Source organism: Eucyclogobius newberryi, unplaced genomic scaffold, assembly GCF_026437365.1.
Source record: "Eucyclogobius newberryi isolate DKJ021-1_F unplaced genomic scaffold, fEucNew1.0.hap1 SCAF_11, whole genome shotgun sequence".
NCBI classification, from domain to species: domain Eukaryota; kingdom Metazoa; phylum Chordata; class Actinopteri; order Gobiiformes; family Gobiidae; genus Eucyclogobius; species Eucyclogobius newberryi.
In genome coordinates, this window is record NW_027315735.1 from 22,310,141 (window position 1) to 22,324,276 (window position 14,136).

At 40.7% G+C, this 14,136-nt stretch overlaps 3 protein-coding genes across 3 annotated transcripts in view; 1 reads left to right on the forward strand and 2 right to left on the reverse strand.

Annotated features, from left to right (window-relative positions):
- cetn2 (centrin, EF-hand protein, 2) overlaps positions 1-8,601 on the forward strand; it is an 81,444-nt gene extending 72,843 nt beyond the window's left edge. The window contains exons 2-6 of the mRNA XM_072438324.1: positions 5,104-5,160; positions 7,418-7,582; positions 7,663-7,791; positions 7,864-8,001; positions 8,083-8,601. Of these exons, the coding sequence (XP_072294425.1) occupies positions 5,158-5,160; positions 7,418-7,582; positions 7,663-7,791; positions 7,864-8,001; positions 8,083-8,172 (525 nt within the window). The 5' untranslated portion in view covers positions 5,104-5,157 and the 3' untranslated portion in view covers positions 8,173-8,601. The remainder of the gene's footprint in view (positions 1-5,103; positions 5,161-7,417; positions 7,583-7,662; positions 7,792-7,863; positions 8,002-8,082) is intronic.
- nsdhl (NAD(P) dependent 3-beta-hydroxysteroid dehydrogenase NSDHL) lies at positions 899-3,690 on the reverse strand. Its single transcript, XM_072438151.1, has 7 exons — positions 3,593-3,690; positions 3,227-3,388; positions 2,388-2,534; positions 2,195-2,323; positions 1,689-1,831; positions 1,508-1,610; positions 899-1,405 (listed from the first exon to the last, which is right to left on the reverse strand). The coding sequence occupies exons 1-7, from the start codon at positions 3,611-3,613 to the stop codon at positions 1,073-1,075; spliced, it is 1,038 nt and encodes a 345-aa protein (XP_072294252.1). The 5' UTR covers positions 3,614-3,690; the 3' UTR covers positions 899-1,072.
- A 1,470-nt stretch (positions 8,602-10,071) lies between the features above and the next one.
- Positions 10,072-14,025, reverse strand: gcna (germ cell nuclear acidic peptidase). Its single transcript, XM_072438162.1, has 12 exons — positions 13,782-14,025; positions 13,502-13,667; positions 12,660-12,732; positions 12,537-12,577; positions 12,404-12,470; positions 12,253-12,320; positions 11,735-12,160; positions 11,490-11,652; positions 11,242-11,386; positions 11,032-11,167; positions 10,756-10,960; positions 10,072-10,347 (listed from the first exon to the last, which is right to left on the reverse strand). Exons 1-12 carry the CDS (start codon positions 13,866-13,868, stop codon positions 10,116-10,118), a joined length of 1,809 nt encoding a protein of 602 aa, XP_072294263.1. The 5' UTR covers positions 13,869-14,025; the 3' UTR covers positions 10,072-10,115.
- Positions 14,026-14,136: the final 111 nt, after the last annotated feature.

The following is a 14,136-nucleotide window of genomic DNA, read 5'->3' on the forward strand; positions in this document are numbered from 1 at the left end:
AGCTTTCACAATATCTGTCAGAGAGAACCTGTGAGTGAGAGCCAAAGTTTCACTCTGGTGAGAGCACAGTGCCTACGTGAACGCTGTTTTCTTTTATCTACTGAGTCCCTCACTCCCTGCACCAAAAACCAGTCCGACAGCTTGCCCTGTGTCTGACTATAGCAGTGAATCATTAAGTGACTGCAGAATTAAAGGGAATGTTAAGTATCTGAACTTCATCTCCACCTTCTAGTAACCACTGAGACCGGAATTGACTTTCACCTACAAGAGAAAGGAGAACAAAATAAATGTTTTACATTTCCTAAGAGAGCAGACGATACGGTATGATTTTACATCATTGTGGGAAATAGTAACCATTCAGTGTTAAATCCTTGGTGACAGAAGAAAGGGCAAATGGTATGTGCTTTTATTGCCTCTCCCATAATTGTATAAATGACTACCTCATTAAAACATCCACTTAATGACAGCCTGATTAAAACATCTACTTAGCTCGACACTAGTGACACTTATGCTAACTTGATGATAGAATACTTGCGTTGCATTTCGTGCATTCTACTCTAAGTGGATTTTCAACTCAGTATCTAATCCAATCATCTATTGTGAAAACAAATGTTTTTATTGACATTCAAGGGTCATTGAGTCTCCTGGAAAAGGCTATACAAATACAAATATTTCATGAAATAATGGTATTTTTATTATCATTATATTATTGTCATCATTGTTATTAAACTATCAATGATAATTGTACTGTAATAACATTGGGAGGTCGTAGCCTAAAGTAGGATACAGTGATTGATCCATATTTATGGATATATTATATTATATAAATGGACTGTTCAATCTCAATGCATGGTTCTTAATAGGCATGTGCTTCAGACACACAACTACAGATTAGCAATTACAATAGCAGCTAGTTTTAATACAAACATCACAGAACTCTACTGCCACCAAGTGGTAAAAATGTGCAAATATGTCCTGGCAAATATTGTCAGCATCTGTATAAAGTGTCCCATCTGAGAGAAATGTAGAGAACAATTGTAGAAGCATCACTTGTTGACTTTCTTCATCACAGTTACGCTCCTTGTCTGAGGTGAGGATAGCTCTCCACTGTGCGCTTTATTCCCTCTTTCAAGCTGACCACTGGTGTATAGCCCATATCTTCCTTGGCCCGTTCACAGCTGTAGTAATGATGTGTTCCAGCAAGAGCCACTCTCATCGGTGTAAAAGTGGGTTTGAAGGAGACAAGAGGACTAAGCAGCAGAGCCAGCACCCACAGCAGAAGAGCTAGCCCATAAACAAACACGTATGGGAGGTGGTAGCGAGGAGCGGGATATCCCAGACCCACCAGGATCTCAGACATGAAGTCCCAAAAGCGAATGGGTTCATCGTTAGTGATATGATATGCCTAAAAACAGAAACGGTCATAAATACAGCTTTGCTAGCATTTGCAAGTAAAGTTTTAAATAGTTTACCAATATTTTTAAACGTTCATCATATTCTGGCTCACCTTTCCACAAATTGGAGAGTTGGGCTTGAGACGCTCAGCTGCCAGGACGTGTCCATGAACTACATTCTCTACAAAAGTGAAGTCCACTAGATTGGTCCCATCGCTGCAGGAAAACAATATCTAATGTCTCATTGTAATTACATCACATTATTAGAGCAAACCTTTTACTTGTATGACTTACCCAATAATAAATTTCATTTTCCCTCTGCGCGCGGTGTCCACCAATATAGGAACCAACTGAGGGTCCCGTGGGCCAAAGATGCCATGAGGTCGAATGGCAACTGTCAGGAACCCACTTTCTCTGTCACATGCTTCAAGAACCAGCTGCACAAATTGGATGGGTGTTAGGTGGACTTATTAATACATTTTGTTTTATTTTTATGAAGTTGGCAGTTAATTGAATTAGCGATAATTTCATGAATGTTGTTTTGAAGATATGTAAAACCTGAATATCAGATATATCGTTTTAAAGAAGATCTCTCTCAAAATGCAGCAAAAAGAGCGTGATGATTTGTTATAATATTTCAAACAAGGTAGAAAAAGATTCAATTATAGTCATCTGGACATTGTTATATTCTGCAATTTTCTGGGTCCATTTAAAGACACATTTCTGATGTAGTTCCAAATCACTGTCAGGACACTCAATATATTGAGGACTTCGAAACCACTTGAATGTGTAAAACTGACCTTCTCTTGCTTGATCTTGGTCTGTGTGTAGAAGTCTATAGGCTTCTTGGCATAAGGCAGACTCTCTTTTCCATTCTTTACATCTTTACCTTCAAACACCACACTGGCACTGCTGGTCAAAACCATTTTCTACAAAACAAAACAAAAATGTTCACATGTAAAGCTTACACTTAATAATCAAACTATGTCTCACCTGAACCCCAGCTTCTTTACAAGCCTGAATGATGGTGCACGTGCCCTGAATGTTGACCTTTTCAAACAGCTCACGGTTGTCGCTGCCAGGTGCAGGAGATGCACAGTGAAAAACCAAGGATGTGTCCTTTAGAGCTGACAGCAAAGCCTTGAATGAAAACCAGACATGACGGTTTATGAATAATTCACAAACAACATTTGCCTAATTTGCCTAACTTGTTCAGATATTTCACAGTCAAAAGCAGATTTAACACTTTTGTCATATTATGGGAAATGTAGTTCTTTGGTTACGTTTACTTGAGTAACATTTTAAATAAATCATACTTTTCTAGCAGCACTTTTACTCCTGTTCGAGTAATATTTTTATTGAAGAAAGAGTTATCTTACTTGAGTAAAGGTTTTGGTTACTAATCTTCCCAATGTTAGTCTTAAGTGACAAAAGCCTTGTTTGCAATGACAATATTAAATGATTTGACCATTTGCATTTCTTGCACCACTCCTTCAGATGATGATTGGAAAAGGCCAGATCTGTGCATTGTTTTGTCCCTACAATTACTTATAAATCAGATGTTACGTCCAAATAGTTACACTTATAAATTGTTCATTGTCTTATGTTGCACTGAATCAACAAAGCAAATTCCTATATTTGTGAAGTGACAATGGCAATAAACCTTTTCTGATTCTGAAATACTTGAGTTGTAGTTGTATTACCGGTTTACCGATCTTTGAGTAATTTCTTGGACCACTACTTTGCACTTGTACTTGGGTGATCATTTGTTTTAGTTAAGTTACTCTTATTTTAGGCTCCTCTACTACCAGCCTCTGTTTAGCAGCACTCACTTGCTTGTCACAGAGGTCTCCCTGGTGAAAGGTGACATTGGGCATCTCATAGTTTTGGCAGATGTCAAATACAGACACAGCATATCCTCGGTCCAACAGCTTCTCCACCAGGTGTCTGCCCAGGAAACCAGACCCTCCAATGACCACGCACCTCTTATTACTCTGTGTGCATTTGAAAACACATTAAAAAAAAAACACACATAATCTACAGAATACACTAGAAACAAGTCATCATTACTAGCAGGGAAAGAAGCAGGACACACACTTCCTCACGAAACAGTTTTATCTCTTCCCATACCGTTTGCAAGTTGGCACAAACACGTAAAAAGTACATGTTTTTGTCATATAAATGCGTCTGTAACTCACCGGTCGAACACGTGTGGTCATTGTGAGAATATTCTTCTCTTCTGGTGGACTATAAACCAGCAAGAACTGACGAGGAACTGGAAAAACTGAAAAGATCTGCAGGTTCAGAAAGTGCACTAAACTCCTGGACCGACGAGAATGAGACGAGCGAGAACAGCCCCGTGATTGGTCAAGGCAGTACCCGGAACAAAGGTGACGTTGTGCGCGGCCAATGAAACGCAATGGACGTAAAAGAACGCCATTGTCTGAACCAATGGGAAACGTCGGAGGGACTGCTACCCCCGCCTACAATTATGAGCAAATCTATCACAGCCATTATTTATGAATGCAATATTTCTGTTCACTTTACGTACAGGAAATGTAAACAGGGCAAACTGTTTATTGTTGAAGAGGAAATGAGTGAATTAAATGAGGAGTTATAGATCTCGCTGGGGAGAAATAGTCGCAAAAGTGTGAATAATCCAATATAGGCAGAATGCAAAGTACAAATGATGTGAACAGTCTGTACTTAACACAAAAATAAACATAACTGTTTCCCAATCGCTGCCATCCTGATACTCTTTTGTATTGCACAGACATCCCATATGTCCATTCTCAGAAAAAAACATATATCCCACTTCTTCATTATGACACTTATGACACAAATATTGACATATAAAACATTATCTTTCAAAAAGCTCGCAAAAAAATAAAATCAAGACTTTCCAGATCAGATGTATTAGCTTTCAGAGTTGGTGGCCTTGCTATTCCAATCTATTCCAACCTCTCTTTGCGTTTGTTATGACCAATACTAATACGATGCTGTTTGGATAATCTCTAATTTCCCCCATGTCCCACGCATTCAACAAGTCTTTTTCTTTCAATAGCCCACATCAGAGTGTTGTGTGGACTCCAACCCGATATTATAATAGATCCATGACAACAACAACATCCTCATCTTCTTTCCCCGCGACAGGCGCGCTCGCTTCACGCTCAGAGCCGTGGACCAGATCATCATTGAACTATGGGCAAGTGCTGTAATAAAACTAGAGGAACTTACGCCATAGGAACCTTTGATAGTCACATCCAGTTCAAGCTAATTGTTAAATTGACTCAAGAACTCATGCCATGATGCCAAGCCTAATAACTAACCCTAACTCTCTTATAAATAGTATTATTGTGTGTGGTGGGATGTTTACGCGTGTAAGACAAATGTCCCTCTGTCCCTGCCCTGTTCCGACATTATTTCCCATTAGAATCCAGCACTTCTTACCGTTCCAAGATGGCTACCGACGTTTCAACGACAACAATAAACCAAGTGCCTTTAGCTTTAATTTTTCCCAATATCGAGCTTTGCAGGTGATCAAATCCAACGCACAGACGCGGCTGGATGTTGTGAGGAAAAAACGTAAATGTCTTCTCCTTTCGGCTACATCCACTAGAAAAAAAGCGTGCACATCAGAGCTGTTTCTATTACTATCGAAACGACCTACTTTAGGAAGGATACGTGCTCTACAGATCTAAATATTAAGTGGGTTTTCAGCTGGACACACCGAGATCATCGTTACTGCCCTGCCCGCCTTATAATGGTAAGACACTGCCGTTATGAGCTGGCAACTATGGTTCGTGTTTATTTACATATTGTTGCCCAGATAGAAAAATGACACTGCATCCACGTCAGGCTTTACGGTTATAAACATGTTCGTGCTGATCAGCATTGAAATGAGGTTGGTGTGAACGCCTATCTGCACATTGAAACAACAGAAATATAATTTTCAACTCTCTGTCAACATTGATTCAACATCTTTTATGTTGAAATGTAATTTATTCCATATTGAAATCATGTTATTTCCACTGAGCATCACACAGCGCTATTTATACATTTATTTTCAGAGCACAAGTACACAAAGTGCTAAACAGAACATACAGAACACCACAACAATACAATAAATTACCATTAAATCACATAATAATTACACTTGGAGGAGAGAGGGTATAAAATCAATTTAGTTGTATTCGCAGTTAAAATAGGGTGACCAGATTTAAAAATAAATAAAAAATAAAAACTGGGACATACATGGGTTGGGGTATAAATGTATTTTTTTATACCCTGTCAATTCATGGCTCCGACTTGTCTCAACGGAAATGTGTGTATTTTTTGTGCTCTGGTTATTCCTAAACCAGATTTTCTCTATTTTGGCCATAGAAACAACAATATATTCCCTTCTTTACAGTTGGCGGGTATCAACTGGGACATGTCTTGTATAAAACTGGGACAATTTGTTTTGGATTCATCTGCTGGGACATGGGACACAGGGCTCAACACTGGGACTGTCCCAGGTGAATAGGGACATCTGGTTAAAATAAAAAGGACCTCACACCTTAGCTGCTTATAACTGAACGTGAAGTATCAGACTTTTTTTTTTTTTTTTTGCCATTGTCAGTGAACACAAATCGAACTAGGAACTTGCTTTAGCGACACCATGAAACAATGAGTAATAACGGCCAAAATATAAACTAGGATAAAATAAGACATGCATACAAAATAAAGTGTTACTAAATAAATTAAACTTGGACTTAATGAATGCAAAAGCTTTACAGTATGGTCAGAACAGTACCGCAAAATTAGCAGTGCACTTAGGGATCATCTCAAAATTCAATACATCGTTGTGGCAGTAATTGTTTTGAAATGCTAAAAAACTCTCTCAGAAACGAGCATTAGGCCAACATTAGGCGGCGGGTGCGGCGTGGAGCACGGGGAGTGCGTACGGGGGAGCACAGCGCACCGCGGCCCGTGCGCGGCCCGTGTGCACGGTGTGTTGTGATCATGGTGCGCAGTGGCCCGTGCGAGGGAGCACCCGCCCCGCTCCCCGCGCAGGCCACGGCGCGCCGTGGACCATGTGGATTGAGGTGTAATCCCTCATTCGTCCAGGCGTGTTCCATAGTAGAAAAAGCTTCAGTTGTAGTCATCTGGACTCAGTTTGAAAAATAGACGTTTCGACTCTCATCCAAGAGTCATTGTCAATGACAATGACTCTTGGATGAGAGTCGAAACGTCTATTTTTTCAAACTGAGTCCAGATGACTACAACTGAAGCTTTTTCTACCATGTGGATTGAGTAAACAAAAATGCGCAACAGGTGACATTATTTGGAGAATTCATAACTTCTACTGATAAACATACCAAAGGATGTTCAGGAACTAAAGGTGAGCAGGGTCTATCAAGCTACTATCGTTTTATCAATGCGTTAACATTTTATGTGAAGCCAGTCTTTCGTCTTTTGAGTGGGGGAGGGGGTCCAGAGAGAGACGAAAAAAATTACTTCTTTTCAGCTTCAACCCATTTTGAGAAGATCCCTTAGCAGTGATGGTGGTGCAAAGGAAGAGGAAGAAGTCCACAGTGATGATGGGGGAGTCTGTCAGGGCGAGGGGGGCCTGAGGGGGCTGAGACTTTCCTCTAGTGTCTTCTGGGCGTTGAGCTCCAGGTTTGTGCCACTGCCCCAGGACCACACTCTCTCCTATGTGTGTGCGTGCGTGTGTGCGCGCGCGCGTGCGTGTGCGTGTCTGGTCTGGTCCTACTCAGAGTAGGATAAGTAGGATATCTGAGTTCCCGGTCTTGATTCGCAGATTGAGAATGACTCTCGGATGAGTGCCGAAACGTTTTGTTTTTCCAAAAAACAGAGCCCTGATGACTACAACTAAATATGTTTCTACAATGGAAGACTCCTGGACGAATGAGGGATTACATCGACAATTTCACCATGAATCAACGTTGAATAAACATCTTTTGCTATCTGGGTATTCATTGCATCGCACATGTGCTTGTTTTTAATAATGTCTCCTTCAGGCCACCAGCGCAAAGAGACCCTCCTTGCAGGGTCCAATACCACCTCCACGCAAGAAGACCACCCCCAAACCAGAGCTGACGGAGGAGCAGAAGCAGGAGATCAGAGAGGCCTTTGAGCTGTTTGACACCGATGGATCCGGGTTCATTGATGTTAAGGAGCTCAAGGTAGTGGATTGGCGGGCGCTGTTATGTACTTTTTACTGTACTTCTGGTAACAATGTGCTCCTCTTTTTGATACCTCTCAGGTGGCAATGAGGGCTCTGGGGTTTGAACCAAAGAAAGAGGAGATTAAGAAGATGATCAATGAGGTGGACAAGGAGGGAACAGGAAAAATCTCCTTCACTGATTTTCTGTCTGTTATGACCCAGAAAATGGTAGTTGCTTTAACACCTATGAAGCAATATCCGTCCCGTATTGCAGTTAAGTAATGTATGCATCTAATTTAGGCTGAAAAGGACTCAAAGGAGGAAATCCTAAAAGCTTTCCGACTCTTTGATGATGATGAAACGGGCAAAATTTCATTCAAGAATCTCAAGAGAGTGGCCAAAGAGCTGGGTGAAAACCTCACAGATGAAGAACTGCAGGTATAACTTGTGTTGGGATTGTATGTCTTCATGTGGCCCTAGTTTGTCTTTATAAACTAATTTAACAAGACCATGTTTCAGGAAATGATTGAAGAGGCAGACAGAGATGGAGACGGAGAAGTGAACCAGCAGGAGTTTCTGCGCATCATGAAGAAGACCTGCTTGTACTGATCAATGTAGGAAGGCAATTATAAGTTGCCACTGATGATTTGTGTTAATGCTGCCCATTTAAATGTTGTGCCATATGAAGAGTATTTAAAAAATATCAAACGTTTTAATATTACACCATTTAGTATAAAGATTGCAAGATATACTCTTTGCAAGTTTATATTGTAAAACAAATCTTGATATATTTTTAAGTGTGCCTGCTTGTGTACAATCTATTTTAATGATTTTATTGCTGTTTTGTGTTGTATTCTGGTTTAGATAGTCTCAGGTGATGCCCCACCTCAGTGCTGCGTGTCAATGTGTGCCTACACCACAAGCTAAAGGGTGTTCATAATGATAGAAATGGATACTGCACAACGTTAACAATACTCACGCTTTTAATTATGCTGATTATCGTTATACTGACGTTACAAATTAAAAATATTCCTGCAATTATTGTCCATGGACTAAATCATTCAAGTAACTGCAGCGCATGATTGAAATAGTTGTTTAAGGGTAGTTCATTCAGATTTTAAAAGAAAAGTGGAATGAAATAGTATGTGCCTGTAAATGTCTTGATTGATGTTCAGGTCTTGCACAAAATGTGAATGGGCCATAACATTATTTACAAAAGGGCAGAAATATCACTTTATACCTTTGTTAGGAAGATGTTTCTGCTCATTTTATTTTTGGATCAGCTTTAGTTGTAGACAATATACTCGAGCAGGAGCTGTGCTCACTGCTGGCAGTAAGTCAGATCTGTTCTCAGTGCATGTTGGACTCGGCTAAACTTTGTCACCGGTTCTGTTCATTGTTTATAGACAGAATTTGTAGGCAGTCAGAAGGTGTCCGGTTTGGGGACCACAGGATCTCATCTCTGCTGTTTGCAGATGATGTTGTCCTGATGGCTCCATCAAACCCGGACCTGCAACATGCACTGGGACGGTTTGCAGAGTGTGAAGCGGCTGGGATGAGAAGCCGCACCTCCAAAGGCCATGGTCCTCAACCGGAAAAAGGTGGCTTGCCCTCTCCAGGTGGGTGGGGAGTCCTTGCCCCAAGTGGAGTAGTTCAAGTATCTCGGGGTCTTGTGAGGGAAGGATGGAGCGTGAGATTGACAGGCGGATCGGTGCAGCGGCTGCAGTGATGCAGTCGCTGCATCGGACTGTTGTGGTGAAGGAGCTGAGTCGAAAGGCAAAGCTCTCGATTTATCTACGTTCCTATCCTCACCTAGGGTCATGAGCTTTGAGTAATGACCGTAAGGACAAGATCGCGGATACAAGCGGTCGAAATGAGCTTCCTCCCCAGGGTGCTGGGCGCTCCCTTAGAGATAGGGTGAGGAGCTCAGTCACATGGGAGGAGCGCTGAGTAGAGCCGCTGCTCCTTCACGTCGAGAGGAGCCAGCTGAGGTGACTCGGGCATCTGTTCCGGATTCCTCCTCGAAACCTTGGGCATGTTCCACCCGGGAGATGGCCCGAGGAAGACCAGAACACGTTGGAGGGACTAAGTCTCACGGCTGGCCTGGAAATGACTCAGGATCCTCCAAGAAGAGCTGGAAGAAGTGTCTGGGGTGAGGGAAGTCTGAGAGTCCCTGCTCTGGGGAAACAAGGCCTTGGATAAAGTGAAAGTAGATGGATGGACGCTCACTTGAGATTCTGTAATTTTAAGTCACTTAATTTTGCTCATCTCCATCACATTCCACCTCTGGAAGATGGCAACAGGACAAAGTATTTACAAAGCATTCCTTTTAATTTGGAATTCAAAACACAGTTAAATAAAACCATAATATTTATTCTGTATAAAATCTGAAATTCAGACATCACAAAAAAATTCAACAGATCAATAAACATTACAAACATGGCCTAGATTTGAAAATGATCAATCTATGCTAAAATAAATACATTTGATTTAGCTGCCCCTTGTACAGGAAGGTGGTTCTTCACAGTATTGCAGTTATGAAGAGTTTCACCTCAAATTTGACTGAGCTTTGTCTTCAAGGCAAAATCAGCACTTAATTTACGCATCACCTCTGTGTGGCTTTGTCCGACCAGATCCTGCCGAACAGTTCCATAGTTCTCTTTTACAAAGTTAGCAAACGGCGCCGGAGTCCGTGATTTGGAGGGATTAAGCAACACCAGTTTCCCCCTGCAGAGGGCACACGCAAACTTTTCCGTGTCAAGTGATTTTGAATGGCGCCCGATCCTTGGGGGGGGAAAGGAGAAAAAGTTTAGAATGACCTCGTTACCAATAATGACCTAATACATGCGTTCGCGGTGACGTCATACATCCGGAACAACCCCTATAGCTGCCATTTTGAAAGGGGCACACGATATATATAAACCAACGCAACTGCATCCTGTTCTACGACATAATGAGCAACGAATACTTCGACAAAGCTATCATTCCTCGGTCTGTCAAAAGAGCGATGTCCTTACAGAATGCAGGTTTTTGGCATTTTGGCCTCAGATATCCCGGATATCGTAGGTAGTAGACGTGCTGTTGTGCCCCTTTCAAAATGGCGGACTCTGGTTGCTACTGTACAAGTTCCTGGATGTGTGAACGCATGTATTAAAAATAATAAATGGATATAGACATTGCAATAGAGCTTACGTATTCTGACAGCGCACGCATTGGTACTGAAACTTGTACTTGATGTCATAACTGTGGCAGCGCGTGACCATCGGCAGCTCAGGATGCACCAATGTGGACTTGCGAGCGTACAGCTTCCAGAAGTTTCCATGGCCATCTCGAACTCCATTTATCAGCCATGTAGCAGCATGACACATCTCATGGATCAGAGTGTCTCTCAAACGATCTAAACGGGCAAACCACGCAAAGAGTTATTTCCATGACAAAAGAAAGCGACTGTAGTAAAGTCATTCTTACCCGCAGAGTCACAGACTTTCTCTGACAGTTCGATGCGGGCGTAGCGGTTTCCACCTCCTCGTTCTTGCCCGGTGATACAGAAGCCTGCAGTTTTACGCATCTTCTTATTCCATGTAACGGACATGCTTGTTGGAAGCTGCAACAATTTCACATCAATTACACACTGAAAACTAAACCTTTGTAGTTCAATCCTTTAATATTTTACTTTACCTTTTCATCAAACACACTGGCATTATAGAGTGTAAATAGTCTACTTGTGAGTTCCTCCTTGTTTTGCTTAAAATTGCGGCCATAAGTAGTCCCAGGGTTTGAGAGGGTTTCCAAAAAGCAGCCAGGAGTTTTACAGTGTAGTACCCTTTTGTGAAAAAAAAAAAAAAAACATAAGGGTGCTTACAAACTCATTAAATCTTTATTACAAAAACAACAGATTAATTGTGTAATAAGTGTAAAGTGTATACCTGCTGCGGGGCCCGTGCCAAGGCTCGCTTTGACTAACAGTCGGTTTGACAGTCAGGTTTTTACCCGGAGTGATACAATTGGATGGCATGTCATTTATTAATTTCAATGTGGATGGCGTCTGTCCATTTACAATAGTGGGGGTTGCATCAGGTTTCTTGAGATCTACAACATGAAACAGACATTGTACTCTTGCTGCAGATAAAACAACTACATTTGAAATGTTTAAGAACAAATCACAACATACCTTTTTGGGGGGCAGGTGACGGTGTAGCACCAGGCAATTTGTTTTTCTTTTTAAGTCTTTCTAAAAGTGAAGTAAATTCCTCTTCTGAACTCGATGATTCATCATATCTGGATGGTGCCGAAAGAGTCCGCTTGGGAACACTACTATAAACATCACACTCCAACGAATTCATCATTTTACTGGAAAAAACTGACAAGGGAGAGGGTTTAGCTGCCACAGACGGGGAGAAGGCGCCATCACCTTGCAAAGTTGTGTCCTTTTTCTTGTTCAACAATGTTTGGGGCTTCTTATGACAAGCTTTCCATGTGCTCTTTATAACTATATTATCTTCTTCGTCATCACTGTCACTGACAAATACAGGAGATTCACACTGAGAAAGTGGTCTTCTCAACAGAGGCCGAGATAGAGTGTGACTCTTCTTTGGGACTGATGGAAGAGCAAAGAAATAAACACTTAAAATAATAATAATACTTCTTCTGACTCTAATCAAATAAAAACAATGTATTTAAACTGTTTACCTCGGGTTAATTTTGGGTCAATAAAGTCATCATCGGAAAAGCTGTCATCCACTAGAAAGTTTTTGAGGCTGTGGGGAACATGGCATTATGACATTTGCTTGTGTACTATTTTTGCAGCTTGCAGATTATTTACATTGAAAGAATACAGTACCTGTCGTCGCTCTGGCTCTTTGGAATGGTCCTGGACTTAACGTTAGGAGTCTTTACCCGTGTGAGAACTAAAAACAAAGAAGGAAAAAATGATTATTTAAACCTACAAAAAAAGGAGGATACTTTTGACTTACATGTCTCGAATGTGCCATCACTGTCTGAACTCAAAACAATACTGTAATAAAAGATCCATATAAAATTGTGTAAGGATGAGCGATACAGTCAAGGTTAGTAATTGTTGCATATATTTTCCGTACCTCTCTTTCCTTGAGGAAGGTACAGGTTTATGAGTTGGGGTCTTAGTTTTTGGCGTGGATAGTGTTTTAAGAACTAAAAGAAACAGATACTTTTCACAACAAGCTAAAAAAAAACAACAACAACAGTGCAATTCCTAACTATTTAAACAGCTATTTCATCAGAATGAGAAAGTTGAACATTTTGGAGGCAAAATGAAGTAGACCATGACATATTTTTAATTACATCAGACCTAAATGCTAAAGTTTTCAAATCCTTGAAACAAAAACATAAGCAACAATTACAAAAAAAGTCAAGTTTGCTTTTCCATTACAAAAGATGGAGAGAAAAAAAACACTACTCTCCAACCTCAAAAGGATTTGACAAAACATCCTCACGAAAATATAGTTTGTGGCTAAGTGTGTAATATATTTGTAGATAAAGATGAAAACCTATTCTGGCAGTTTCAACATTTCTGTAAATATTTGGCCAGTAATACCCAAAGATGAGGATTTTTTACTACATAAAAAATGATAAAAATATTTCATGATCAGCAGTTTGAAGATGTGGCTAAAAAAAGTTACACACTGTGCCTTTAAAGATATGAATAAATTATGTAAAATATAATATAACGGTATATTATCTTTGAGGGTAGTACAAGGGCTCAGATATCATTTACACATTTTGCCAAATCCCTCTGGATTTTTCATGTTTTGTAATATTCTGAGGCCAATCCCAATTCCCCTATTGAAATCACATTATGTTCCACTTCACGTTTGCCTCCAGTTGTGTCCCCATTACGGAATTGAGAATTTTTATAATAAATAAATAAATATCATTTTTAAAGGGTCTATTGCCCACTTACATTGGTCAAAGTCGTCATCACTAGAGTCCAAAGCCTTTTCTCGGTAGCCTTTGCTTTTAAACGGTACATTTTCTTTGTCATCGGCATCATCTCCAGAAACTTCAGAGAGACCATATATGGCATCACTCGTCCCGGCATGTCTGCTCTTCCCAACGGAACCCCTCAACTGGAAACAGAAATCATAGCATGGTCATAGCTTTGACAATCACATGCTTAAGACTTAATCGCTAAATTCAATGTTTAATCGCTGCTCCAATAACAAGAAGTTAAAGGTACAAACGTTCTCTACAGCTACATCCAGTCCCATTTCCATCCAGCCCATCTTTTTCGATACTTTATCGAACAGCTTGCGGGTATCGTCATCCATATTCCTGTTAAATTAACGTCTCTAACTATCTCGTATTCGGCTATTCAAACTGTGTATAAGTACAAGAGGTTGCACACCGTAGCAATCACAAAACTAACTTGCTTTCCATGCTAAAGGCTAAAGCTAACGTGAAAAATTCAAAACCAACGCTTTAACTGTGGCGGAAGTTGTCACGGAGATTACCAGCCAATCAGAGGTCTCCGAAGTGAAGCTGCTGATCGCTGATTGGTCCGTGCGGTCTGCTGGCTGGTCTGTTCAACTTCCTGGA

Coding starts and splice junctions, on each gene's coding strand:
- gcna (XM_072438162.1), bottom strand. CDS start 13,868: ATGGATGACGATACCCGCAAGCTGTTCGATAAAGTATCGAAAAAGATG. Junction 13,668..13,781: donor TGGATGTAGCTGTAGAGAAC/GTTTGTACCTTT, acceptor TTCTGTTTCCAG/TTGAGGGGTTCCGTTGGGAA. Junction 12,471..12,536: donor TGATGGCACATTCGAGACAT/GTAAGTCAAAAG, acceptor CTTTGTTTTTAG/TTCTCACACGGGTAAAGACT.
- nsdhl (XM_072438151.1), bottom strand. CDS start 3,613: ATGACCACACGTGTTCGACCG. Junction 3,389..3,592: donor TGACCACACGTGTTCGACCG/GTGAGTTACAGA, acceptor AAATGCACACAG/AGTAATAAGAGGTGCGTGGT. Junction 2,535..3,226: donor GAGACCTCTGTGACAAGCAA/GTGAGTGCTGCT, acceptor TTTTCATTCAAG/GCTTTGCTGTCAGCTCTAAA.